At 55.3% G+C, this 24,699-nt stretch overlaps 1 protein-coding gene across 1 annotated transcript in view; it reads left to right on the forward strand.

Moving 5' to 3' along the window:
- The window catches only part of LOC133766705 (contactin-4), a 268,926-nt gene that overhangs the window by 94,936 nt on the left and 149,291 nt on the right, over nt 1–24,699 (forward strand). The window contains exons 4-5 of the mRNA XM_062200335.1: nt 6,430–6,627; nt 23,985–24,087. Of these exons, the coding sequence (XP_062056319.1) occupies nt 6,430–6,627; nt 23,985–24,087 (301 nt within the window). The remainder of the gene's footprint in view (nt 1–6,429; nt 6,628–23,984; nt 24,088–24,699) is intronic.

The raw sequence follows: 24,699 nt of genomic DNA on the forward strand, positions 1-24,699 counted from the left end.
CTACAGCCCTTACCTTTTTGGGGACTGTTTAGGTTACTTAGTCACGACTTAAAACAGCTAAATGTGCCTAACCTTGACTTATCAACTCAATTATATGAAGATTTTTTTATTCAAAAGAGAAATGCAGCAGAATCGTAAAAATTTTCCACAAATATGTTCGGCGGCCAGAGCAGCTCTCAGTTCGGGCCGGGCAGAAGTTGTTTCTGTTATCCTGAGAAGCAGAAATTCCTTCCCAGCTGATAAACATGGAAGCCAAGACGCGAGCAGGTCCAGAGCTGCCGGCCCAGGTCCCCACCTCTCGCTTGGCCCAGCAAATGGCCGAGAGGTTCCGGCCCCTGCGAGCCTCCCTGTGCTCCGGCGTCAGCCGCACACGGTGTGCAGCTCAGTGCTGTTCCCAGCCGGGCTCGGCAAACAGTGCAGCCGCGCCTGCCTTCGCCTTCCCCGGTTCACCGCAGGGTCACACACCCATCACCTCCGCTCGCTGGATTTGTGTCTCAACTGCAAATCGACCTCACAAGCACTGTGCAAAACGTAGGATGAGTGCTGATAAGAATTAGCAAAAGACACGGAGACTCTGCCGTGCTGTTGAAGGAGTTTGCAAAGCCAGAGTGGGCTGCGGTGCTAACACGGGCATCCAGGCTCCTGTCCATCTGGTGCCAGCAGTCACAGCTTAGCTGGTAAGCAGCCATGGTGGGTGCATGTGGGTGCTCGTCCTAGGCCTCCCAGCACTGCCTGTGGGATTCTTAGCAAGTGTCTGGCTCTCTGGGCCTCCCTGCCCCCTTGTCAGATGAGGGTGTTCGGTTTGGTGATATACATGTAGAACTCATGGAATGGAAAAGCTAGAAGAGACTCAAAGGTCATCTCATCGTAGACCCGACAGTTACAGACAGGGAACCTGATCCCCTCTGACTCCAGAAACAGCAGATCGGTGGCTCCCCCCGCCCCCCGGAAGCAGCCCTCCGGAACACCGTGGCAGCCAGAAGCCCCACGCGAGCCACTGTGGAAATGCTCGTGGACTTGGCCAGACCTCCGTCTCTCGTTCTGTGGATGTGGAGGGGGTGGACTTGAGATCTGTTTGGATTTGGACTTTGAGGGTTAGGCAGGTGCTGGACACGGCAGGCAGGACCCTGTATGGTAGGTGCACATCCCACATGGGCTCGGCAGGGTCTGAGTCCCAGCTCTGCTCCTGTGAATGCAGATCCTGGGAGCCTGCCGGTGATAGCTCGGTACTTGGTCCCTGCCACCCGCGTGATGGCTCGGTACTTGGTCCCTGCCACCTGCGTGATGGCTCCGTACTTGGTCCCTGCCACCCGCATGATGGCTCCGTACTTGGTCCCTGCCACCCGCGTGATAGCTCCGTACTTGGTCCCTGCCACCTGTGGGGGGGACCCAGATGCAGTTCCACCCTCCTGGATTCAGCCTGGACAGTGCCCACTGTTGCTGGCATTTGGAGAGCAAACCAGGAGATAGAAGATATCTCTCTTTTTGCCTCCCCACCTCATTCTCTCTCCTTTTTAAATAAAAAAGAAAATATTTTTTAAAGGTTTATTTATTTGAAAGGCAGAGTTACAAAGACAGAGAGACAGAGACAGAGAGAGAGAGAGAGGCCTTCCATCTGCTGGTTCACTCTCCAGATGGCTGCAATACCTGGAGCTGGGCCGGTCCAAAGCCAGGAGCTTCTTCCATGTCTCCCGTGTGGGTGCAGGGGCCCAAGGACTTGGGCCATCTTCTACTGCTTTCCCAAGCCCCAGCAGAGAGCTGGATCAGGAGTAGAGCAGCTGGGACTCGAGCCACCATTCATATGGCATGCCAGCACTGCAGGCGGCAGCTTTACCGCCTATGCCACAGTGCCGGCCTTGATTGATTCTTAAAAACTGTAGCCCGCCATCCTCTGCTGTGTGCCCAGAGATGTGACAAAGGAGCCCAGTGAAGAGAGTGAGGTGTGAGTGATTCAGGTTCGGTTGCCGTGCTGAGACAGCCACAGCCAAATGCCCCGTCTTGATGAGACCCAGCGTCTGCAGGGAGCATCGGCAGCTTCCCCACGCCCTGAATCATCCACATTGCCAGCGTCTCTCAGCTCGGTTGTTACAAAATGCCGACGGGGTAGGAACTGTCTGTCGCTTCCAGAGCAATTAGTGTGTGAAAACTTATCAAAAGAAAGCTGTCGAGTTTGAGTAAGTAGAAATATTGCACGCCGGTCCCTGAGGAAATCAAACGAAGCACGATACATTTTTTTGCTTGTTGCAGCCCATGGGAACTTATCTTATTTACTTGGCTTTATTTTTTGGACTGTTGATCACATTTCACATAACCCGTGGGATTAATGTTTTGCCCTGATAAAAATAGATCTGGATTCTTGTCTGTTGAGTGATGTAGCAATCGCATCTCTTCACTCGCAGATAGCAAGAGCTCTGTTCGTGGAGGGAGTGCCAGGGCTGAGTGCTGCTAGCAGGGCTAGGTAGAGTGACAAAGAGCGGGAGAGGCAGAGAGTTCACTCCCCAGATGGCCACAATGGCTGGAGCTGGGCTGATCCTAAGCCAGGAGTCAGGAGCTGCTTCTGGGTCTCCCGTGCAGGTGCAGGGGCCCAAGTGCTTGGGCCATTTTCCACCACTTTCCCAGGCCATAGCAGAGAGCTGGGTGGGAAGAGAATTAGCTGGGACTCTAACTGGTGCCCATATGAATGTTGGCACCACAGGCAGAGGCTGCGCCACAGTGCCGGCCCTGGTTGCTCAGTTTTTACTTCTTTATTTGAGAGACAGAGTGGGAGACAGACAGAGCTCTTGCATTCACTGATTGACTCCCCAGATGCCTGCAGCAGCCGGGGCTGGGTCAGGCCAAAGCGGGAGCTCCGTCCAGGTCTCCCACAGCCTGGCCTGGCTGCAGCGTTTCCATCACCTGCTGCCTCCCAGGGTCTGCATTAGCAGGAAGATGGGTTGGAAGTGGAGGCAGGACCCTGACCCAGGTCCTCGGATCCTGGACGTGGACAACCCAAGCACAGCCTTAGGCGATTGTGCCAAGCACCCCACGTGGGCCACTTTCTGAGGCTCCAACTTAACCATCTATAGGACTCAGAACTTATGTATCTTTAATATATAGAAATAGGGCCGGCACCGTGGCTCACTAGGCTAATCCTCCACCCACGGCGCCGGCACCCCGGGTTCTAGTCCCGGTAGGGGCACCGGATTCTGTCCCGGTTGCTCCTCTTCCAGGCCAGCTCTCTGCTGTGGCCCGGGAGTGCAGTGGAGGATGGCCCAAGCCCTTGGGCCCTGCACCCACAAGGGAGACCAGGAGGAAGCACCTGGCTCCTGGCTTCGGATCGGCGCAGCATGCCGGCTGTAGCGGCCATTTGGGGGGTGAACCAACAGAAGGAAGACCTTTCTCTGTCTCTCTCTCACTGTCTAACTCTATCCAAAAAAAAGTAAATAAATCCAATAAAATATAGAAATAGAACCAGTGATCTGTTAAGTAATTTTCTTTAAAGATTGACTGATTTGAAAGGCAGAGCTATAGAGAGAGGGGGAGAGACATAGAGAAAGTGTTCTTTCTTCCATGCTCTGGTTCACTTCCCAGATGGCCACAGCAGCCAGGGTGGGGCCAGGCCAAAGCCAGGAGCCAGGAGCTTCATCCAGGTCTCCCTCTTGGCTGCAGGGGCCCAAGCACTTGGGCCATCCTCCACTGCCCTCCCGGGCCACAGCAGAGAGCTGGCCTGGAAGAGGGGCAACCAGGACAGAATCCGGCGCCCCAGCTGGGACTAGAACCTGGTGTGCCGGTGCCACAAGGCGGAGGATTAGCCTAGTGAGCCGCAGCACCGGCCGGTGTTGTAGTCTTAATATAATCATTCCAGAAACTCACCTCCACTCTAAGTCCACATGTTCTTGTTTCCTGTTGTTCCTGATAATGTTACTTCATGATTTTCCCCAAAGCTAAATTAAGGCGGTTACAAACCTTTGTATTACGGTTACTGGTTTTCTCGCTGTTGAATTGAAGTAACTGCCTGAGTGCAGTCGCGGTTGATGTAGGCAGCTGTGGGGAGGGGGGAGTCCAGGGCCGGGTCAGCCCGGGGGCTTCAAGCTCCCTCAGAACCTTCAGGGGTGTTGGCGTGTTAAAATCTCTTGCCAGTCCTGCAAGAAGAAATTTATTTTATAAAAGATTATTTATTGGTTTGAAAGGCAGAGTTACAGAGAAAGAGCAAGACAGAGAAAGGAATCTTCCATCTGCTGGTTTACTCCCCAGGTGGCTCCAACGGCCAGGGCTGGACCAAGCCAAAGCTGGGAGCCTGGGCCTCCATGTGGGTCTCCCACGCGGGTGCAGGGGTCCAAGCCCTTGGGCCCTCTTGTGCCGCTTCCCCAGCCATGAAGCAGGGAGCTGGATCAGAAGTGGAAGAGCTGGGACTCGAACCGGAGCCCATGTGGATGCTGCCTGGGGTGCTGGCCCCAAGAACAAGCGTAAAACCTTCCTCAAAGCCATGTGGTCGTGTCACTCCGTGCTGTGGCGGGTGGGACAGAGGACAAGGAGGCGGCACCCAGCACACAGTTCAGGAGGTGCTGGCGCACAAGCACCAGGCTCTCTGGTCACAGAAGAGTGAAAACCCAGAGAATTTGCTTGTTTTTAAAATAGGCCGAACAGCGCGTTCCTTTAGTTTCTTTCCAGTGTCGCTGGGCCGTCAGCCTGGGTGCAGCTCTTCAGGCTGGGGCCCCTCTGCCTCCCACGCCTCTCCTCCCCCCCACGGCTGCTGTGCAGCGTCCGTCACCCCCTCTCAGGGGAGGCCCCTACCTGGGTGGACTTGGCAGTGGCCTCTTCCCAGGGCCACGCGGAGGAGGGGGAGGTAGCGAGTGGCTTGCTGGGAAGCCGTGATCTCTAACGCCGAGCACAAAACAGGGTTGCCTGCACACGCATAGATGGCATGACGAGCCGTTCTCCCGTGAGCGTAGCTACATTTCTCTGTGTTAACACACGTGACTGTTGTAACCCATCTGCATGTCCCGCCCCCCATGTCTGCAGTGGACTGGGAGCACAGAACACGCTTCCTGCCACACGCCGGGGCTGAAGTCGGTCACCGCTGGCACTCACTGGAGGAGTCGGCAACAAGACCTTGCTCCGTGATTGGTGCTGTCTGTACAGAGCTGTGTGGCCTCACTACCCCTTCCCACAGACACTGAGTGCGTCTGGACTGGAGGCCGGGCTGGTAGTCCAGAGTGACAGGTGTCACGGCACGCTGGAGCTCAGCGGTGTGCCTTCCTGGTTCTCCGTGGAGAGTCACACACTCTCCCTGGTGTGTGTAGTGCTGTGGGATGGCAACCAGGGCCCGCATCTATTCATCAAGGGTTTGCCTGTTGCTCAAGAAGAATCCGGAACGTTCTCAGGTGCCAGCCCCCGGGCATTGTGGGAAAATAAAGTTCAGAGAGATGCTGCTGGGGCTGGCGCCGCAGTGTGGTGGGACAGCCTCCGCCTGTGGCTCTAGCATCCTCTGTGGGCACCGGTGTGTGTCCTGGCCACTCCTCTTTGGATCCACCTCTTGGCTGTGGCCTGGGAAAGCAGAAGATGTCCCAGATGCTTGGGCCTCTGAACATACATGGGAGACCTGGAAGATGATTCTGGCTCCTGGCTTCAGATTGGCCCAGCTGCAGCCTTTGTGGCCATTTGGGGAGTGAATCAGTGGATGGAAGACCTCTCTCTGTGTCTCTGCCCCTCTCTATCTGTAACTCTGCATTGCAAATAAATAAATAAATCCTTAAAAAAGGAAAATGTTGCTCCTGGACTGCTCTTTTACATGCACTCCCTTGTGGATGCGACAGCTTTTTCAGTCTTATTTTTTGGTGGATTTAGGTCAGGCAGCTACTTGATGTGTCCTTAATGAGTATTTGCTGTAATGTTAAATGCCCTCCACACCCCAACGACAGAGAAGCGTTCAGCTCCAGAGTTAAAAAGAGAATGAGAATTTGAGTTGAGAATAGGAGCCCGGGAGAGAAGACCAGATGGAGACTCGAATTATCCTGTCTCAAATGGGCTGAGAGTTTGGATGAAACCTTGTCTCCCTGTGCCAGAGTGTCTCAGTGAATGGAAAACCATGGAAGGTGTTGGCAGCCGTGTGTGGCGTTATAGGCATCGCAGTACTGATCGTCTGCACGATGAGAGCAATGAGCCAGTTTCCAGGGTGGCTTCTCACTGCCGTGTGACGACTGGACCCCCGGGCCTGGCACTGGAGCAGCCCTTGACGTTCAGAGGTTGGGCCCCGCTCGGTCAGTGCTTAGTGGGTCTTCTGGTTCCCTTGGCACCCCTGAGTCTGAGGAGATGGCCGGGTGCCTTGGGGAGCTGTGACTGCTCCTGTTTGTGTCTGGCTGGACAGAAGGGTTATTGGGTGACAGCGTGAATGTCTAACGTGGCCATTTCTTTCCTGAACACAGCAGTGATGGTTCCTTCTGCTTGCAGAGCTGAGCTACGCCTGGATCTTCAATGAGCGCCCCTCCTACCAGGACAGCCGCCGCTTCGTCTCGCAGGAGACGGGCAACCTGTACATTGCCAAAGTGGAGCCGTCGGACGTCGGCAACTACACCTGCGTGGTCACCAACACAGTGACAAACCGGAGAGTCCTGGGGCCGCCCACGCCGCTGGTACTGAGAGACGACGGTGAGTCTTCTCGGTGGTTTCCTGAATTCTGCTGTTTGTTTATCACAGTTGTGTACTGAGTGTGGAAAGATGTATTATCTGCACTCAAAGCTTGATTTTTTTTGTTAAATGTTTCCCACATTTTTCTCCATATATCCTGTACTTGTGTAAGGAGCAAACCCATGAATCTGTTTGGGAAAACTGATAAGCAACCTAATTGCTAATCTCACCAGGAATGCTATGTGGGTTCAGGTGGACGTAAATAACACAGGATTCTATTTCTTACTTCTCTCCCACCTAAACTGTACCACAGGCAGATTGGCGTATGTGTGTGAGGTTGACCAGTTAGCTCATGAGTCAGGCTTCTCTCCCACCTAAACTGTATGCACAAGGTTGACCAGTTAGCTCATGAGTCAGGCTTCTCTCCCACCTAAACTGTATGCACAAGGTTGACCAGTTAGCTCATGAGTCAGGCTTCTCTCCCACCTAAACTGTATGCACAAGGTTGACCAGTTAGCTCATGAATCAGCCTTCTCTCTCACCTAAACTGTAGCATGGGCAGATTGGCGTGTGTGTGAGGTTGACCAGTTAGCTCGTGAGTCAGCTCCAGGTAACTCAGCATTCTGTGTCCAGGAAGCAGTTTTATCCGAGAGCCTCTGGATTCCCACCCCGGGAGGAACACTTCCCACTGCAGTGCAGGAATCACCTGGCACACCTGAGGTGGAAGCTTCGTTCCCTGCACTGTTAACAGACGCTTTCCGGAGAACACATGCCTTTCACTCCGAACACCTGAGCTGACTCACCTGTGTCCTGTTGCCACCTCCAGGGGGCGCCTGACTCTTCCCATGTGGGTCTTCATGTTCCCCTCTTCCTAAAAAGCCCCGGCTCTGGTCCTTCCAATTTCACACCCACCCTCCCACACCAGGGGCTTCTCCATCTGCGCTAATCACCTCCATGACTGTCCCGCATGATCGGGGTTCCTGGTGCTCCTCACCCACCTTTAACCCGATTTTTGTTCTCTGCCCAGCACCTAGTACCATTCCCAGTACCCAGGAGGTGCTGAGTGCATGAAGCCCAGACACAGCTGAGCCCGCACTGCAGGCTGGCGTCAGGATCAAGGAAGCTGCAGCCAGCGTGCCCAGGTCCCTAGGTGCTGCCACGTGTCCCCAGGCCCTGCCGCGTGTCCCTAGGCCCTGCCGTGTGTCCCTAGGCCCTGCCACGTGTCCCTAGGCCCTGCCACATGTCCCCAGGCCCTGCCACGTGTCCCTAGGCCCTGCCGCGTGTCCCTAGGCCCTGCCACATGTCCTCAGGCCCTGCCACGTGTCCCCAGGCCCTGCCACGTGTCCCCAGGCCCTGCCACGTGTCCCCAGGCCCTGCCGCGTGTCCCTAGGTCCTGCCACGTGTCCCTAGGACTTCTGCGTGTCCCTAGGACTGCTGCGTGTCCCTAGGCCCTGCCGTGTGTCCCTAGGCCCTGCCACATGTCCCTAAGACTGCCGCGTGTCCCTAGGCGCTGCCACATGTCCCCAGGCCCTGCCACATGTCCCTAGGTCCTGCCACGTGTCCCTAGGCCCTGCCTTCTGTCCCTAGGCCTTGCCGTGTGTCCGTAGGCACTGCCGCGTGTCCCCAGGCCCTGCCACATGTCCCTAGGCCCTGCCTTCTGTCCCTAGGCCCTGCCGTGTGTCCTTAGGTGCTGCCATGTGTCCCTAAGACTGCCGCGTGTCCCTAGGCACTGCCACATGTCCCCAGGCCCTGCCACATGTCCCTAGGCCCTGCCTTCTGTCCCTAGGCCTTGCCGTGTGTCCGTAGGCACTGCTGCGTGTCCCCAGGCCCTGCCACATGTCCCCAGGCCCTGCCACATGTCCCTAGGCCCTGCCTTCTGTCCCTAGGCCCTGCCGTGTGTCCTTAGGTGCTGCCACGTGTCCCTAGGCGCTGCGTCCCTTTCCCATGGAGCGCACACGGGCATCTTCACTCTGAGCAGCGGGGACTCCACCCACCAGCTGTCAGTCAGGAGCGCTACCTGCAGACACCTGGGGGCTGCTGGCTGCTCTGTCCAGTGCTGTATGTGGATGACTTCGTGTGGCCCTGAAGCGGGCATAGGAGGATACCCTCTTCCACGTGAGGCAGCTGGGGCGCACACAGGCTCAGTGAGGAACCCCACGGCCATCCAGCATCCACACCATTTCTCCCCCAGAGCCTTATTTTTTACACCCACACTGTGGCCCACGTCATCACTCCTGGGTTTGTAAACAACATGGCAGGTTCAGGGCCAGAACTCAGAGTCCCATTCCCCAGCTCTGGCCTCTTTCCCTCTGCGTTGCTGGTGAGCCCTGACCAGTGGGCACGGAGCCGGGGCCTGCAGGGCAGGGCATCCACGACTGACCAGATCCACAGGGAGGGTCTGAGCATCCGCGTGTGGGATTTCTGTGCACATAACTGTCGTCTCCATCATCCATGCATCGGTGCCGTTAGCACATGTTATGTAGCACTGTCCCATGGCAACACTGCTCTGGGTACAGGTGGACAAGAGTGAGAAGGCCCCAGTCTCCTGGAAGTTACCCTCTTCTGAGCAGTGCACACTTAAGGAGGAAACAAGCAAGGCCAAAAACCAGGGGACCTTCTCTCATGGTAACTAGGCCGTTTTGAGAGGGCTGTGACGAGTGGGCGTGTCCTTCACGAAGAGCTGCCTTGGAAGCCTCTGTGCAGACGGACACCCAAGCGCAGACCACACGAGAGGTCCGGCCAGGGGCAGCGTGGGCAGAGCATCTGCTGAGTCACTGTCACCTGCAACCTGAGCTTGGAGTTGAGCTTGCTCATGGAGGCAACGGGGAGACAGCTGGGTTTTCTCCGAATGGGAGGAGCAGTCTTGAAAGCAGTGTGTATGAGAGAGCAACTTAGCTTTAGAGAGAGATTGCTTAGCGGCTATGTGGAAAATCTCCTCTCTTTTAAGGAAGATTTATTTATCTATTTGAAAGGCAGAGTGACAGGGAGGGAGGAGAGAGAGACAGAGAGAAGTCTGCCATCCACTGGTTCACTCCTCACATGGCCACAAGGGCTGGGGCAGAGCCAGGCCAGAGCCAGGAGCCTGGAGCTCCATCCAGGTCTCCCACGTGGGTGCAGGGGCCCAGGCACTTGAGCCCTCATCTGCTGCTTCCCTGGGCACATTAGCAGGGAGCCGTATGGGGGGTGGAGCAGCCAGGACTTGAACTGGCACCCCTATGGGATGCACCCCTATGGGATGCTGGCGTCGCAGGCAGAGGCTTAGAATCCACTGCACACAGCACCAGCCGTGAAAATAGACTTTCATAAAGCAAGAGTGGACACTGAACGTCCACTGAAAATATTGCAACGTTCGGCTGGGAGATGATTGTGTTTTGAGCTGGGCAGAAGTGGAGGAGACAGGCGGCATCGGGACTGAATTTGCAGAGGAAGCTGCCAGGCCTGGCTGATGCGCTGCGCGTGGAAGGTGGAGGAGGAGACCAAGGGAGACGCGCTCAGGTGCATGGCAACGCCGTTTCCTGCAGGGACAAGGGGCGTGTGGAGAGGATCGTCTTGGATGCTCTGTGTAGAGCCCGAAGTACCACTTCTCCCTTGCCGGCTGCAAGAACCTCTGGGTCCGTACGTGTTTGCCACCACCCTGACGTCACCTCCATGAGATACGTTCACAGGTGCCAGTCACCTGGATCCCCCACCCCGCTTGCCTTGAAACAGACCAGGGACACAGCACTCATGTCTGTTCAGAAACTTCCAGAAGACAGGCCCCACCGGCATTTTGTAAGGAACCGTTTGTAAAGACAGCCCCAGTGGCCTCTGCCCTGAGCGCACCTAGGCCCACGCGTCTCTCGGGCATGTCATCCCTGTTGGGGTGTCTGGTTATGGGATGCTGACTCCCATGGCCCGGCAGCACCCACACAGCTGCTTCAGCCAGAAGACAGGAAGCATCGGGAGGTCGAGAACCCCGGCGTCACCGGGAGCCCGTCAGGTTGGCAGGGCCCTGGCTGCTGCTTGGCTCCCAGACTTGCCGCCATCGTCTAGAGCGTCAGCGTGCAGATGACAGACACTGCGCGTGAGAGTATTTCATCACGAAATCGGCAGCAGGAGGGCTCGTTCTGCAGCAGTTACTGCCCACTCATTAATCTCCGTGAGAGCTGCATCGTGGAAATTCACGTCTCCCCCATGTAGAGCTGGGGTACGTAAGGTAGGTATTCAAGCATGTGACTGAGCACAGTGTAGGTTATCTCACTAGCTCACATCTGGAGGCGAGAGGAGAGGGGATGTACAGATCAAGAAGAAGGGCAACACTAGCTGGACGCTCTTGTGGGAGTCTGTTCTGTAAGAGTCAAGTCAGAGTGACCGCTCCACACGGCCTGGTGTTCCGTGACCGCCTGTCGGCCTGGTGATGTACGAGGAGTGCGGGGTTGGCAGTGAGGCACACTCAGCAGGTCCCCGTCCCCGTGTTGCGCACAAGAGTGTGAGTGAGGCAGGGAGGTGGGAGGAGAACGCAGGCCATGCTGTGCTGGGGGAGGCTTGCTTCGAGCAGGCGTGGCTCACAAGGCCGCATTTCCCCCAGAACCAGGTTAGTTCTCCCGAGTCCCCGGGAGGCCGCGCTGGGCTGCTCGTCTCAGGTAGCCATTAGATGTGAGCAGGGAACCTTGACTCGGATCCTGGGGGAGAGGGTGCAGTGTGACGTCCACGCCTGCTTCCCTGGCTGCATTTGCCACCCCCCACCCCAGCACTCCCCAGTTCTGTGGGATCTCGCTACCCACTGGCCCCCTTGCTGACACTGCAGTGGTCAGCTGTGGCCAGGAGTGATCCATGAGGACCCGGAGCCAGGCTCCCTGGGGAGGACCCAGCCCCACCGTGGGTGAGCCAGGTGCCTCTGGGAGTCACCTGTGTGATGTTACACATGAAATGCTCTGAACAGGCGTCCACAGCTTTCGTAGAAGACATGTTCAACAAAAGGTGTTTTTGGAAAGCAGACGGCAATAATTATAGAAAAGACTCCCTTGCTTTTCACAGTAGAGGCGGCTGAGAGCCGAGGAGGGGGGAGCAACGCTCTCCAAAAAGCTCACCATGTGAAACCCGGAAGCGTTGAACTCCTGGGGTGAGACCTGGCATCTTTTGTTTGCCCCTCCTTTCTGGTTCCCTGAAGTTTCTCACCTTTCGTGTTTTTAGAACAATGTTTGGCAAAGGGTTTTTAGTCACAGATTAGTGGATCTGCAGGAGACTTAAAAATCACCCACTTTTATGTCCATTGTTGCCAAAGAAGGAGCAGGGGGCAGAGATGTAAGACAAGACGGTGTGGGGACAGCCTCGGTACATCTCCGTGCGGTTAACCGAGGCCCAGGAAAACCTGTTTGGGGCTGCAGAGCCACACACGCAGTCTGTTGCTTTTCCTTTACGACGTTTGAAAGCTTTGCACAGGGAATTCTTGCGAGTGGTCGCTTGTTATCGTGTGGTTTTCACCTCTGGGAAGTACAAAATGGAGAGGTGCTAGAATCTGTGGGAGAATTTCCTGTCGGAGCTTGCAGTTATTTTTCTAGACTCTCAACTCTGCTGTGAATGTCCTTGTTGCGTGAGGAAGGCACCTGCTGCTCCGGGCCTGTGAGGGGGAGAGTAGCAGGGAGAGGTGCGTCACGTGACGAACGCGCCCGCGAATGAGAGCCCAGGAGTCTCGGGCAGTGAGGCGGTGTCGGGGCTCTCTGTACCCCTCACGCACAGGTGCAGAGCGGGTCGTGGAGAACAGTCGTTGAGACTTTGCTTTTTTTCCCTTTTCCTTGAGACTGCCTGGGCAGTTGAGTCCTGCTTGTTGGACCTAAGAGGGGCGTTGAGCAGTTTGCAGCCTGTGTCTGTTGACTGGACTGGACCAAGGTTTATGTGCTGAGGGCTAAGAATTGTCGAGTGGTAGCCCTGATTAGCGTTCCATAAAGGAGGGAGAGAGCGGGGAAGCCGTCCTTTCTCATTGCATGTATTGCTGGGTAAGCCTGTGTGCGGGGTGTGTGTGTGTGTGTGTAGACACCAGCCCTCTGCACAGGTCATCCTTTGTTGTCAACACGTAAACTCCACTTTCCTCAATGTTGCCTCTGCTCCAGTATAAATTAAATGTTTAAGGTGTGCATTGATGCTCTCACATATCCCAGAAATAAATGACCATGCTTTCTTAAGTTCTCATCTATTTTCCCACCCTAGTTGTATTTAGTCCTAAAAACCTGAACAAAGCCAGCCTCAAAGCATTTACTCTTCTCCCCTCAAATCAAGCCTTTGGCCAGCGTTGTGGTTCACTTGGCTAATCCTCCCCCTGCGGCGCCAGCACCCCAGGTTCTAGTCCCAGTCGGGGCACTGGATTCTGTCCCAGTTGCTCCTCTTCCAGGCCAGCTCTCTGCTGTGGCCCAGGAGGGCAGTGGAAGATGGACCAAGTGCTTGGGCCCTGCACCTGCATGGGAGACAAGGAGGAAGCACCTGGCTCCTGGCTTCGGATCAGCGCAGCACGCCGGCTGCCGCAGCCATTTGCAGTGTGAACCAACGGAAGGAAGACCTTTCTCTCTGTCTCTCCCTTTCTCTGTCTAACTCTGCCTGTCAAAAAAAAAAAAAAAATCAAGCCTTCACCTCTGGGAAGAGAGAGCAGCTGATGACCCCAGGGTCCTGCAGCTCCTGAGCAGCCAGGGAGCCGAAGGGACAGAAACAGCTGTGCTGGAGCCAGTGCCGGCCTGAAAGCCGGGAGGGGGCGTGGTGGGGCTGAGAGGGAGCCCCGCCTGCCACCTGCAGGATGCAGTCATGCATCACCTGGCCCTAGGCGTTCTTGGCTATGGGAGTGGGTTATTTTTAATAAGCTCCATCTAAAGTTCACTCTTGGTGCTTCCTGCTTCCAAGGGCCATTTAGATGTTCGTAGCATCATTCGTGGGCCACAGAAAATTATCAACTTAAGCATTAGCCTGCTACAGTTTTATCAGATATCAGGTGCCCACTGTGGTTTCCCTGGCAAGGCCAGACAAAATGATTTTGCAGGCCTTACAAGGGTCCCGCACCCTTGAACTTCAGTCTCAATGTTTGCTCAGACCACACAGTATGAGGCCCTGCTCGCAGATGGACACAGTCCGCTGGGTCAGCTCTGTTCCCAAGGCAGACACCAGTCCCAGCAGTGAACTCAGTGTGGCCACACTTTCTGGATTCCGTGGCACTCGGTGAAGCTTTGCCTCAGTGGCCATTACAGCTCCCACTGCTCAGAAGACTACACACCTGCCCCCACAAAGTTCCAAGTCCTTAAAAATGGAAAGAAGGAAACTAGAATATTCTGGAACATTCCTGATGCATGTCCTGTGTCTAACAGATTTTCCTCCTAGTGTCCCGGACAGCACCAGTTTCTCCAGAGCCGTCACAACCACTGTTTGTCTCTGTGAGCAGCTCAGCTCTGTTTGCAGGCCACTGGACAAGCCAGGTGGTGAGATCCACCTGCTCTTCCCTAAGGGGATCTCTTTAGAGGGTAGGCTAGATCAATAACCTCTTATTGATGGTGGAGGCTTCGGGCAAAGATAGGCCCTCTACTCAGACAGCGTTCTGTGTCATTTACTGTCTAGCGTTTGTTCCAAAACTCTTGGCTTTATTGGACCCTCACTTGTGATTGCAGCTCTGGTGTGGCTGTGTCACAGCTCTCCTGTCTTGCTTCCAGTTCTCCACCAACAGCACAGGGTGGGTGTGCAGGAGTTACACACGGCCAACAGCGCAGGTGGGGGTGCGGGCGTTACACACGGCCAACAGCGCAGGTGGGGGTGCGGGCGTTACACACGGCCAACAGCGCAGGTGGGGGTGTGGGCGTTACACACGGCCAACAGCGCAGGTGGGGGTGTGCAGGAGTTACACACGGCCAACAGCGCAGGTGGGGGTGTGGGCGTTACACACGGCCAACAGCGCAAGTGGGGGTGTGCAGGAGTTACACACGGCCAACAGCGCAGGTGGGGGTGTGGGCGTTACACACGGCCAACAGCACAGGGTGGGTGTGCGGGCGTTACACACGGCCAACAGCGCAGGTGGGGGTGCGGGCGTTACACACGGCCAACAGCGCAGGTGGGGGTGTGGGCGTTACACACGGCCAACAGCGCAGGGTGGGGGTGTGGGTGTTACACACAGCCAACAGCGCAGGTGGGGGTGCGGGCATTACACACGGCCAACAGCGCAGGTGGGGGTGCGGGCGTTACACACGGCCAACAGCGCAGGTGGGGGTGTGGGTGTTACACACGGCCAACAGCGCAGGTGGGGGTGTGGGCGTTACACACGGCCAGCAGCGCAGGTGGGTGTGTGGGCGTTACACACAGCTGGCGAGGAAGACGTCAGAATGACTAAAGGTTGTGAGATGCTCTCCTGAGCTGCCGTTGCTGGTCTCTAAGCACAGTCTTGATGGCTCTGGGTGTTTGGAAGGTTTGACAAGCCTAGAATTTGGCAGTCAGTGTCAAAGCCTCCGGCCACGCCAGTTCCATTTCACTTTGTGGGGCCAGAGTCCTTGGATAGTCACTTGTCTGGTCAATTAGGAAGCATCTTTTAAATGCCTGTTGTGTTTCACACGGTGAGATTGAAAAGATGTGATTTCAGCCCCTGGGGACCTACAGTCGTAGAGGCACCCAGTTAGGAGAGGGACTGAAGCTCATTCTTTACTGTGATCACTGAGTGGGGTTCCAGACAGTGGACTTGCAGACAGAGGGATTTGGAGTGAAAAAGGAAGCAGAAGTGCCCAGCCCAGAATACAGCTGACTTGGGGCATTCTTTGGAAAACACAGTCAAACAGCAAATACTCACTGAGCACCTGCTGTGTATTTGTCATTAGAGACGTGAACATTATTGTGTGTAGTCAGGATTATTGTCAGACTAATTGCAGTCTGAGGTGCAATGAGGCCGCAGTGGGGAGCACAGAGAATGGGAGTAGCAGAGTTCAAGTTGTCCTTGTGATGAGCTCTGTCAGGGGGGAGGGAGGCCACAGGGAGACTGCACAGGGTTACAGCGTGGGGAAGGACCCCGGCCTGCTCCTGGGAATGAGCCAGCTTCCACGAGGACCTGGACGACCCAGGAAGGAGAGGATTCCAGGCAGTGGGCACAGTTTTTGTTTAAACCAGGGATGCACAAAGCCCCTCCCCAGGCTGAGTCTAACCGTGGCCTGTTGCTGTAAATGAAATTGGAAATCGTTCTCCATAAAATGCTGAGTGTTCCTGGCTCACTCCCCACTTCTCTGTGATTTCTGTTGTTATTATTAAACGCATTTCTTTTTACTTCAGTGCTGTAATTAGCCAGTGCTGACGTATGGACATGCCGTTGTTCTCGTGAGTGATTCAGTGCCTGGCGAACTAAGAAGTCCCTTGTTAGTTCTGATTGTTGACTCTGTTGATTCTGTCCAACACTGCTGTCTTCCCCGATTGTTCTGTGCCTGGCGTCAGTCAGCTAGGAGTTGTGAGCCTGCGACTGTAAGCTGGGTTGGACTGGCCCACAGCCTGTTTGGTTGCATTGTGCCTATGTCTGCTCTCCAGCCCTCAGGGTAGTGTGGGGTAGTGGCTAGGACCGATAGCCCACAGGGGCTAAACAGAGCCCTCACTCTGGCCTTGTATAGGAAAACTTTGCCAACCCCTGACTTCCACCTTTAAATATCTGAAGACTGGTTCTTCATGAGAACAAAGACTTAAACTAGGACCAGTGCATATAGAGATTGAGGGAGGTTTAGTTCAACACAGTGTGAGGAACTTGGCAGTATTTCCTCAAAAGAAGGCAAAAAGCCAGCTTAAAAAGATGACCTAGGTGGCCAGCACTTTGGTCCAACAAGTGAGTTTTATAGCATCTGCATCCCGTATGGACGCCGGTTTGAGTCCTGGCTGCTCTACTTCTGATCCACCTCCCTGCTAGTGTACCTGGGAAAGCAGTGGAAAATGACCCAAGTGCTTGGGACCCTATACCTGGATGAGGCTCCTGGCTCCTGGCTTCAGCCTGGCCCAGCCCTGGCCATTGCAGACATCTGGGGAATGAACCAGTGGTTGGAAGATCTCCCTCTCCCTCTCCCTGTAACTCTGCCTTTCATATAAATAAAATAAACCTTAAAAAGAGAGAGGTGACCTTAGGATGAATGGCGCATACCTGGAACCATCAATAAATTCTTTTAGGGATTCAGATCAACCGCGGCTGTCCCAGGAAGGCAGATCTCCCGGTCCGTCCACCTTTATGTAGGAGTTTGCTGGGAGGTGTGTGTTTCTCTGTTCTCATCATCAGAAGGGAAGGAAGGAGGGGAAGTTGGTGTGAGGTCAAACTCCGGGGTTGGTGTTTCTGCCTCGCAGGTTTGAGGCTGCCTCGACACGCCTAGTGTGAGAATCAGCATCGCAGGCACCCTGCTCTCCAGCAGTTCTGGGGGTGGGGGTTCTTGTTCAGACAGGTGCGGCCTCAGGCTCTGGGCACTGGCCTACCGGACAGCAGGTGGCTCAGGGGGAGGGGCTTCGGAAGCTCCAGGGGGCCTCACGGGTCTCCTTCAGGCAGGCAGGAGAGAGGTCTTGTTCAAAGAGCAGAACAACAAACTCGCTCAAGGGGGTCTGCAGGCCTCGCCAGGCATCGCTGAGGGTTTTTGAATTAACGAGTGGCATCATCTGACTTGTTTCTCGAGAAAGTCGGCATGATTTTTTTCCAGTGGAGAACCCTACCCTGTGGACGTTGGTGAGCGTCGTCTGTGGTTCAGTTTAGCAGGTGCAGGTTCAGTGAAGGCAGGGGCTGGCCGTACCTTGGGCTTCTTCTCCCAGCCCTGTGTCCTGCAAATCGTACTTAGAGAAGCTCAGTGCGCCACTGGTTTCTCTTCTGTGCCCTGTGAACTTCTTGTCACCTGGTTAAATTCTGCATTCTTACCAACATCAAGACAGCCTTAAGCACAGCCCAGGTTTAAAAGTGGGGCAGTCATTGCCACCAGGCATCTGGGTTCTCGGCGCCCGCTGGGACTCCCGGGCCAGCACCGTCTCAGTGGCCAGCCCACAGGACACCTGTGTTAACGTCGGCTGGAGCCTCCTCATCTACTCACAGTTAGGAGAGTGACTTTCAAGTGTGGCCCCGGGCGAGCAGTCACCATCACCCAGGAACTTACTATAAATGCAGATTCTCGGGCTGCATCCCAGCTTCCCTGAAGGAGAAACTTGGGCCCTTTGGTGATCTAAGAGTGTAAAACCGCGGTTTTGGATAAAACACTTAGGAAACCAGTTCCTGGAGTCATTGCCTGCCTGTGGCTGAGCCGGAGAGTGTGCGAGGGGCAGGGAGAGGAAGCTCGGGCCAGGCGCCCCCCCGCTGGGCGCAGGCTGTGGCTCCCATGGCCTCAGGAAAGGTGTGTTGAGTGAGTTCTTTGGACATAAACAGGGCTAAGCCCCTGTCTCTGAGGACTCCGAAGTGTGGAATTAAAGTGCTGGGACTTTCTCACTTGCTCCTTGTCTCTGGATCCAAAGAGCAGAAAAGAACAGGCATTCGTGGATTAAGACGTTTTCTTACCTTAGGTATAAAATAGATACACGGCTCGGCTCCCTGTTTAGAATGGAAAGCACACGTTGTCCGTGTCAGCAAGTCATGCATTGCATGCAACAGAAAAGGAATGTTGCTGGGATCTCATTTCCTGCATGAACCAGATTGTATTCTATGTGCTCAATCCTTCTCTGTTACATTTTCCCACTTTTTAAAAATAATACGAGGGGCCGGCGCTGTGGCGTAGTAGATAAAGCTGCCGCCTGCAGTGCTGGCATCCCATATGGGCACCGGTTTGAGTCCCGGCTGCTCCACTTCTGATCCAGCTCTCTGCCTGGGAAAGCAGTAGGTAGAAGATGGCCCAAGTCCTTGGGCCCCTGCACCTGTGTTGGAGACCTGGAAGAAGCTCCTGGCTCCTGGCTTCGGATCAACACAGCTCCGGCCGTTGTGGCCATCTGGGGAGTGAACCAGTAGATGGAAGACCTCTCTCTCTCTCTCTCTCTCTCTCTCTCTCTCTCTCTGCCTCTCTTTTCTCTGTGTGTAACTCTGACTTTCAAATAAATAACTTTTTTTAAAAAGATTTATTCAAGGATGGAACAAGGGGTCCAGAGAAACCCCATTGACTGCCTCCGTCTAATCCCTCCTAATCCCTAATCCCTAATCCCTCCACAATCAGCAGGTCAGCTGTAGACCAAGGGAGCTCCCCGTGCAGGCTGGTTGGTGAAGGATGTAGAGAATTCACTGCTGTCTTTATGGGGTCCTTTGTGTCTTGAAACACGAAAAAAAGAATTTTTTAATTTAATGCAGATAGCAATGGCCAAAACAGTTCAAATGAAATAAAAATAAAGTCTGGGCAAGATGAAAACAAAATGAATAGTTTACAGGTATAGGAAGGGAGGGAGGGAGAAATGGAGGGAGGGAGGGAGTGATGGAGGGAGGGAGGGAGGGAGGGAGGGAAGGAGAAATGAAATATGAAAAGTTCCAGGTAGAACTGGGGAAAATTCCTTCCCTCGTTAGGACCCCGGCCTAGGGCAGGCTTTCTGTGTGATGGAAGTTCTTGAAGCAGAGGTAAACCCACAATCCCATCTCTGATGTGCTGCAGCTGTCACCTCCCACACGGACAATCTGTGCTAGCACTCTGGTTCTGTTGCTCACGTTCTGCAGCTGTGAGCACAGAGCACTGGGCATTAACGCAGACACCACTCTCTGTGAACAGGCACACGACTTCCGTAGTTCATTTTGTCGAAGGTGGTTTTGTGGGTGAACTTAGACTAGGAGCCGCAGTGGTGACACAGCCACTTCCCGCCTTGGGAGGGTACACGTTTGGTGTCACAGCACCCGTGTGCCACAGGAGACCTCTACACCTGCACCTTTTCCCCACTGCCACAGATTTCTGGTCGCCACAGTTTGTTTTCCTTCTTTTTTTTAAAGATTGATTTATTTATTGAAAGTCAGAGTTACACAGAGAGAGGAGAGGCAGAGAGAGAGAGAGAGAGGTCTTCCATCCGATGGTTCATTCCCCAACTGGCTGCAATGGCTAGAGCTGCGCCGATCCGGAGCCAGGAGCTTCTTCCAGGTCTCCCACCTGGGTGCAGGGGCCCAAGGACTTGGGCCATCTTCTACTGCTTTCCCAGGCCATAGCAGAGAGCTGGATCAGAAGAGGAGCAGCTGGGCCTCGAACCAGCATCCGTATGGGATACCAGCACTTCAGGCCAGGGCATTAACCCGCCAGCCCCACAATTTGTTTTTCTATTCCTGGTTCTGAGCTAAGGGTTTTAAGGGATCCAGAAAAAAGCAGAAGAACTCCCATTGCTCCAAGGGGTAGAGGCGTCATGTGTCCAGACAGCCATGGAGAAGCTAGGAGACAGCGGTACTGCGAAAGGGCGCCCGAGGTTCGTGAGCTGTTTTGTGTCGGGAGTTATTTACTGAACACCTGTGACTATGAGGAAGCCGCACAGCCTATCGTTCCGCATCTCGCCGTGGATGTGCAAGGCGGACGCTGACCACACAAACCAGAGAACTGAGAGCTGTGAGGGGAGAGCAGAAATAGGTTAGAAACACGAGGCTGCGTCACTGGAGCCAAGACAGGAGCCAGGAGAAAAGGCCGTACGTGTGCGGTCACGGGAACAGGAGGAAGAGGAAGCCTTGTCCTCACAAAGGCGCACGCTGCTCCGAGATCTGTGTATGGCAATGCGTGGGTCCATTTCCTGTTTATGAATAAAAGAAAAAAGAAAGTGTTCACAGATCAGGGTAGGCGCTGTGGCGCAGCAGGGAAAGCCAGTGCCTGTGTTGCTGGCATCCTACAGGTGTGCCGTTTGGAGTCCCGGCTGCTCCGCTACTGATCCAGCTCCCTGCTCACGTGCCTGGGAAAAGCAGAGAAAGATGGCCCAGGTACCTGGGCCCCTGCCAGCAATGTGGGAGACCAGGATGGAGTTCTAGGCTCCTGGCTCCAGCCTGGCCCAGCTCCAGCTGTTACAGTCATTTGGGGAACGAACCAGCAGATGGAAGATCTCTCTCCCACCCCCCAACTCTGCCTTTCAAATAAATAAAATAAATCAGAAAAAGCAACCATTATATATACAGAAAAAAACCGAGAACGTTCATAGAAGCACTGTTGGCAGAAGGTGAAATTGGAAGCAACCCAGTTGTCCATCCACTGGTGTCACAGGGGGCCCTGTGTCCCCCAAAGGCTCCTGACCCCATTTCCCAAGTGTGACATCATTGGAAGCAGTGCAGAGGCAGTGCAGATGGGAGGAGCTGAGCTGAGCTCACGGTAGAGTCGAGGAGGCCCCAACCCAGTGCCATGGCTGTCCTTACAACACCGCAAGACGGACAAAGGTCATGTGACAGCCGCAGACGGGAGTGACACAGCTGCAGGCCAAGGAGAAGCAAGGATTGGCGGCTACCACAGGAGCGAGGGAGAGACAGGGCTGGTTACTCCCAGGGTCTCAGCAGGAGCCCCCCGGGCAGGGGGAGAATCCGGTTCTTTGGCTTTGCTCCCCTCAGCTGGTGCACCCTGGGAAGCTCTCACGGCAGCCGGTGGGTGACTATGGGTGGGGAGAGCTGTGCAGCAGAAGGAGTGAGCCACTGTGTGCTCTGCCCGGGGGTCGCCTGGGAGCCACGGAGCCACGTGAAGGAAGCCAGACACAACAGGCACGCCGTGTCTGATTGCCCTCACCGGAAATGCCCCAGAAATGCCGGCATCCGCAGATGGGGAGCAGGCAGATGCGAGGCCGCCCAGGGCTGCGCCAGGCCGTGGCAGGGGCTGGACCGCCCAGAGGCTGTCACGGGCTGTGGAGGTGGCTGCACAGCTCGCCAGATGTGGCAAATCACTGATTTACACCTAAGATTGTGCATTATTTTTGTGTATAAATTTTACCACCAAAAATATGTGGTTTTTTGTTTTTGGGGTTTTTTTTTTTTTTTTTTTTTTGACAGGTAGAGTGGACAGTGAAAGAGAGAGACAGAGAGAAAGGTCTTCCTTTGCCGTTGGTTCACCCTCCAATGGCCACCGCGGCTGGCGTGTTGCGGCCAGCGCACCGCGCTGATCCAAAGGCAGGAGCCAGGTGCTTCTCCTGGTCTCCCATGGGGTGCAGGGCCCAAGCACTTGGGCCATCCTCCACTGCCTTCCCGGGCCACAGCAGAGAGCTGGCCTGGAAGAGGGGCAACCAGGACAGAATCCGGTGCCCCAACTGGGACTAGAACCCGGTGTGCCGGTGCCATAAGGCGGAGGATTAGCCTAGTGAGCCACGGCACCAGCCCAAAAATATGTGTTTTAAAAAACGGAAGGATTTCCTGGGAAGCGGTGAGCCCGGAGGCAGAAGAGCTGCTGATGGTTTCAGCTCCTCTGAAGGCTGTGTCGAGGGTCGGTGGGGCACGAGGCGGGGAAGCGACAAGGCGCTGAAGGGTCCCCTGGAGCTCAGCTCCAGCCAGGGCTGGCTGCTCGGACATGAGCCCCAGGCGGCAGCGGCTCGGGCGTCAGGACCCTCGACTCCGTGCACTGCTCCGATATTTCTGTGCCCAGAGCTCGGTTGCGTGAGCTGTATTTGCTCCTTGGAGTGATGTTCACAGCCGCACCGGAGGAACATCCTTTATAGGTGATGTTTACAACAGGAGGGAAGCCGGGAGGGAAGGTAATCACTCGCAAGACACCCTTGGCCCCGCTTTATTACCCGATTGTCTCGTCTTCCGGCTCACGACACACTGCAGTGAAGACCCAACATCCCGGGAGCACGAGAGACCTCTGTCTCCCAAGGCAATTCTTTTTTTAATTAACGGAGCTTACAGCCGCATACACAGCAATAAAAGGTGTGAACGCGCTCCTGCACTCCCAGCCTTCCTGCAGGTGTCTGTGAGCAGTGCTCAGCCCACAGCTGCCGGCAGCTTGGAGAGCTGCCTGCGACGTGGTCAGGAGCCTCTCCCAGGCTCCCAGGCCTGCTCTGTGCATCGCCCAAGGGCAGGCAGACCCCAGCTAGGTGCAGGGGAAATGGGGGGTGGGGACCAGAGACTGCCCAGAAAGGAAGATGAGTGTGCATCTGGGCGTGGACCCAGGGTATCGCAGCCCAGCTGTGGGGGGCTGCTAGTGGCAGTGGCGACGGGCCGTGGGTAGGGGAGGCAGCGTCGGGCCGGAGTTTGAGCTCGGAGCACTGACAGTTTGCTGTGGGGTGGAAGGTGAGCTGCTGAGCCCCTCTGAGCCCAGAGCCTTGTCTGCACAATGAATCATGGGAAGGGCTGCCTCTGAGCTGTGCTTCAGCCTTGGAGTGGTGAGTGTGGCTGCAGGAAAAGATGGCTCAGCAGGGCTCAGTCCTTGAGACCAGAGCATCCGTGAACGCTGCACTCAGCATCCCAGAAGCCCCCCCAACAACCACCACTCCTGCCTGCCGCTGTAGGAAAGGAACAAGTCTGCACTTGGGTCCTCAGAGCTTGCTGGACGGCGCGTCCTCGGTGCCAGGGGCTGGGCTCTGCAGAGGAGCCTGCTCAGTGCACACCACGCTGGGGGGATGATGCCCTCGGTGACTGCTCCCACCCCCGTGCATTGCTCGCCTGTAGCCCTTGCTTCTGAGTCCCTGGGGCTCCCTTTTCTCTGGTTGTGGGAAGCCTGCAGGTGCGATGGGTGTTTGGTCTTATCTCTGTGAAGCCAGAGAATCCCCAGCTCTCACTGGCATGGTGGGATCAGACGTCGTGAACACACCCAGAAGCTTAGCGGGAGTCGGCACATTAAGGGTGAGAGTGGGGGCGTGCACTTTGAGAACGCCGACGAGAAGTCATGTGTAGCATTTCTTACACACCGTGCACTCAACTGGCTGCATTGCCTTGGCCATGAATATATACTCATTTCCCAGGACTTAGGAGCAGATGGCTATCAAGGTAAGGGTGCCGTTGGCCAGGTAGGCACCGCTCAAAGTCATTTACCACAGGTCCTGGTTTTGTGTTGGTTCCGACTATGATAAAATTCAGGCCTTGGTGTTGCTGTGTGTTTACTGATCCGTGATTCATCTCGTTCTTCCTTGGAGGTGACTGCAAACACGGTGAGCACAGAGCGGGTGCCCAGAAACCCGGGTGCCTTTACTGGTGGAGCGGAGCAGGCGGGTCCTCCCTAAGTGCTGCTAAACACTGTCATGTTTTCTCCAATGTCTCCAAAAAGATAACATTCTTTATTCCTGGTGACTAGGACTTTTTTGCTCTTCATTTTTTTTTTCCTTCAAGACTATCTTTTTGAAAATATTAAGTTGTATGGAGAATCGAAGACTAGGCTGATGGCGTGTTCCCGGCATGAAAATTTTTCCGTGTTGGGGAGAAGGGCCAGGATCGGTGGCTGGAGAGACAGGCCCCGCCCTGAGTGCACGACTGACGTCAGCAGATACTCTCGCGTGGCGCGGAAGGTGCCCCAGGACTGAGCGGTCTCTGTTTCTGTTTCTTCCAGGGGCGATGGGCGAATACGAGCCCAAGATAGAAGTGCAGTTCCCAGAAACAGTCCCGACCTCCAGGGGTGCCACGGTCAAGCTGGAGTGCTTCGCCCTCGGAAAGTAAGTTCCGGCTCGCTCCCCTGCCCTCCCGCCAGCGTGGGCAGCTGCACTGGGCCGTGCACCGCACACAGGGCCCAGGTCAGAGGCCAGAGAACTTCCTCTCTGTCACTCTTTCCAAGCGGCTGACTCTGCCTCACCTTGGGAGAGAGGACGGGTAATGGCGCAGGGAGGATTGGGCTGTCGGGGTTGACCTGGCCGTAAAGGAGCCGAGAGGGGAAGCACTTTGTTCTGTTACTGTGACCTCACGGTGACACTGAGCCAGCGTGACAGGGAAACACTGTCCTTCCTGGGAGACACAAACTCCTGCTGGGGAGATGTGGACTTTGGCCTGGCCCGAGGTCTGGAGGAGACGGCACATGTTTCAGGATTCCTTTGCAAATGGCCGGTCTCTTGTCCCTACCTGTTAATCTCCCTCTGCTCTGTTTGGAGCTAGGTGAGCCCTGCTGTCCCCTGAGGGAGTGTCTGTTGTATACAGTCGTCTGAAAACCACACACAGCCCGATGCCTTGGCCTGGGGCACCCTGGGGAGCCAGTGAGCTTCTCCCTGAAGATGGGCAGTGCAGGTCAGCAGGGATCCCCGTGTGCAGGTCCGGCAGGGGGGCTTTGGCATAAA

Source organism: Lepus europaeus, chromosome 9 (assembly GCF_033115175.1).
Source record: "Lepus europaeus isolate LE1 chromosome 9, mLepTim1.pri, whole genome shotgun sequence".
NCBI classification, from domain to species: Eukaryota; Metazoa; Chordata; class Mammalia; order Lagomorpha; family Leporidae; genus Lepus; species Lepus europaeus.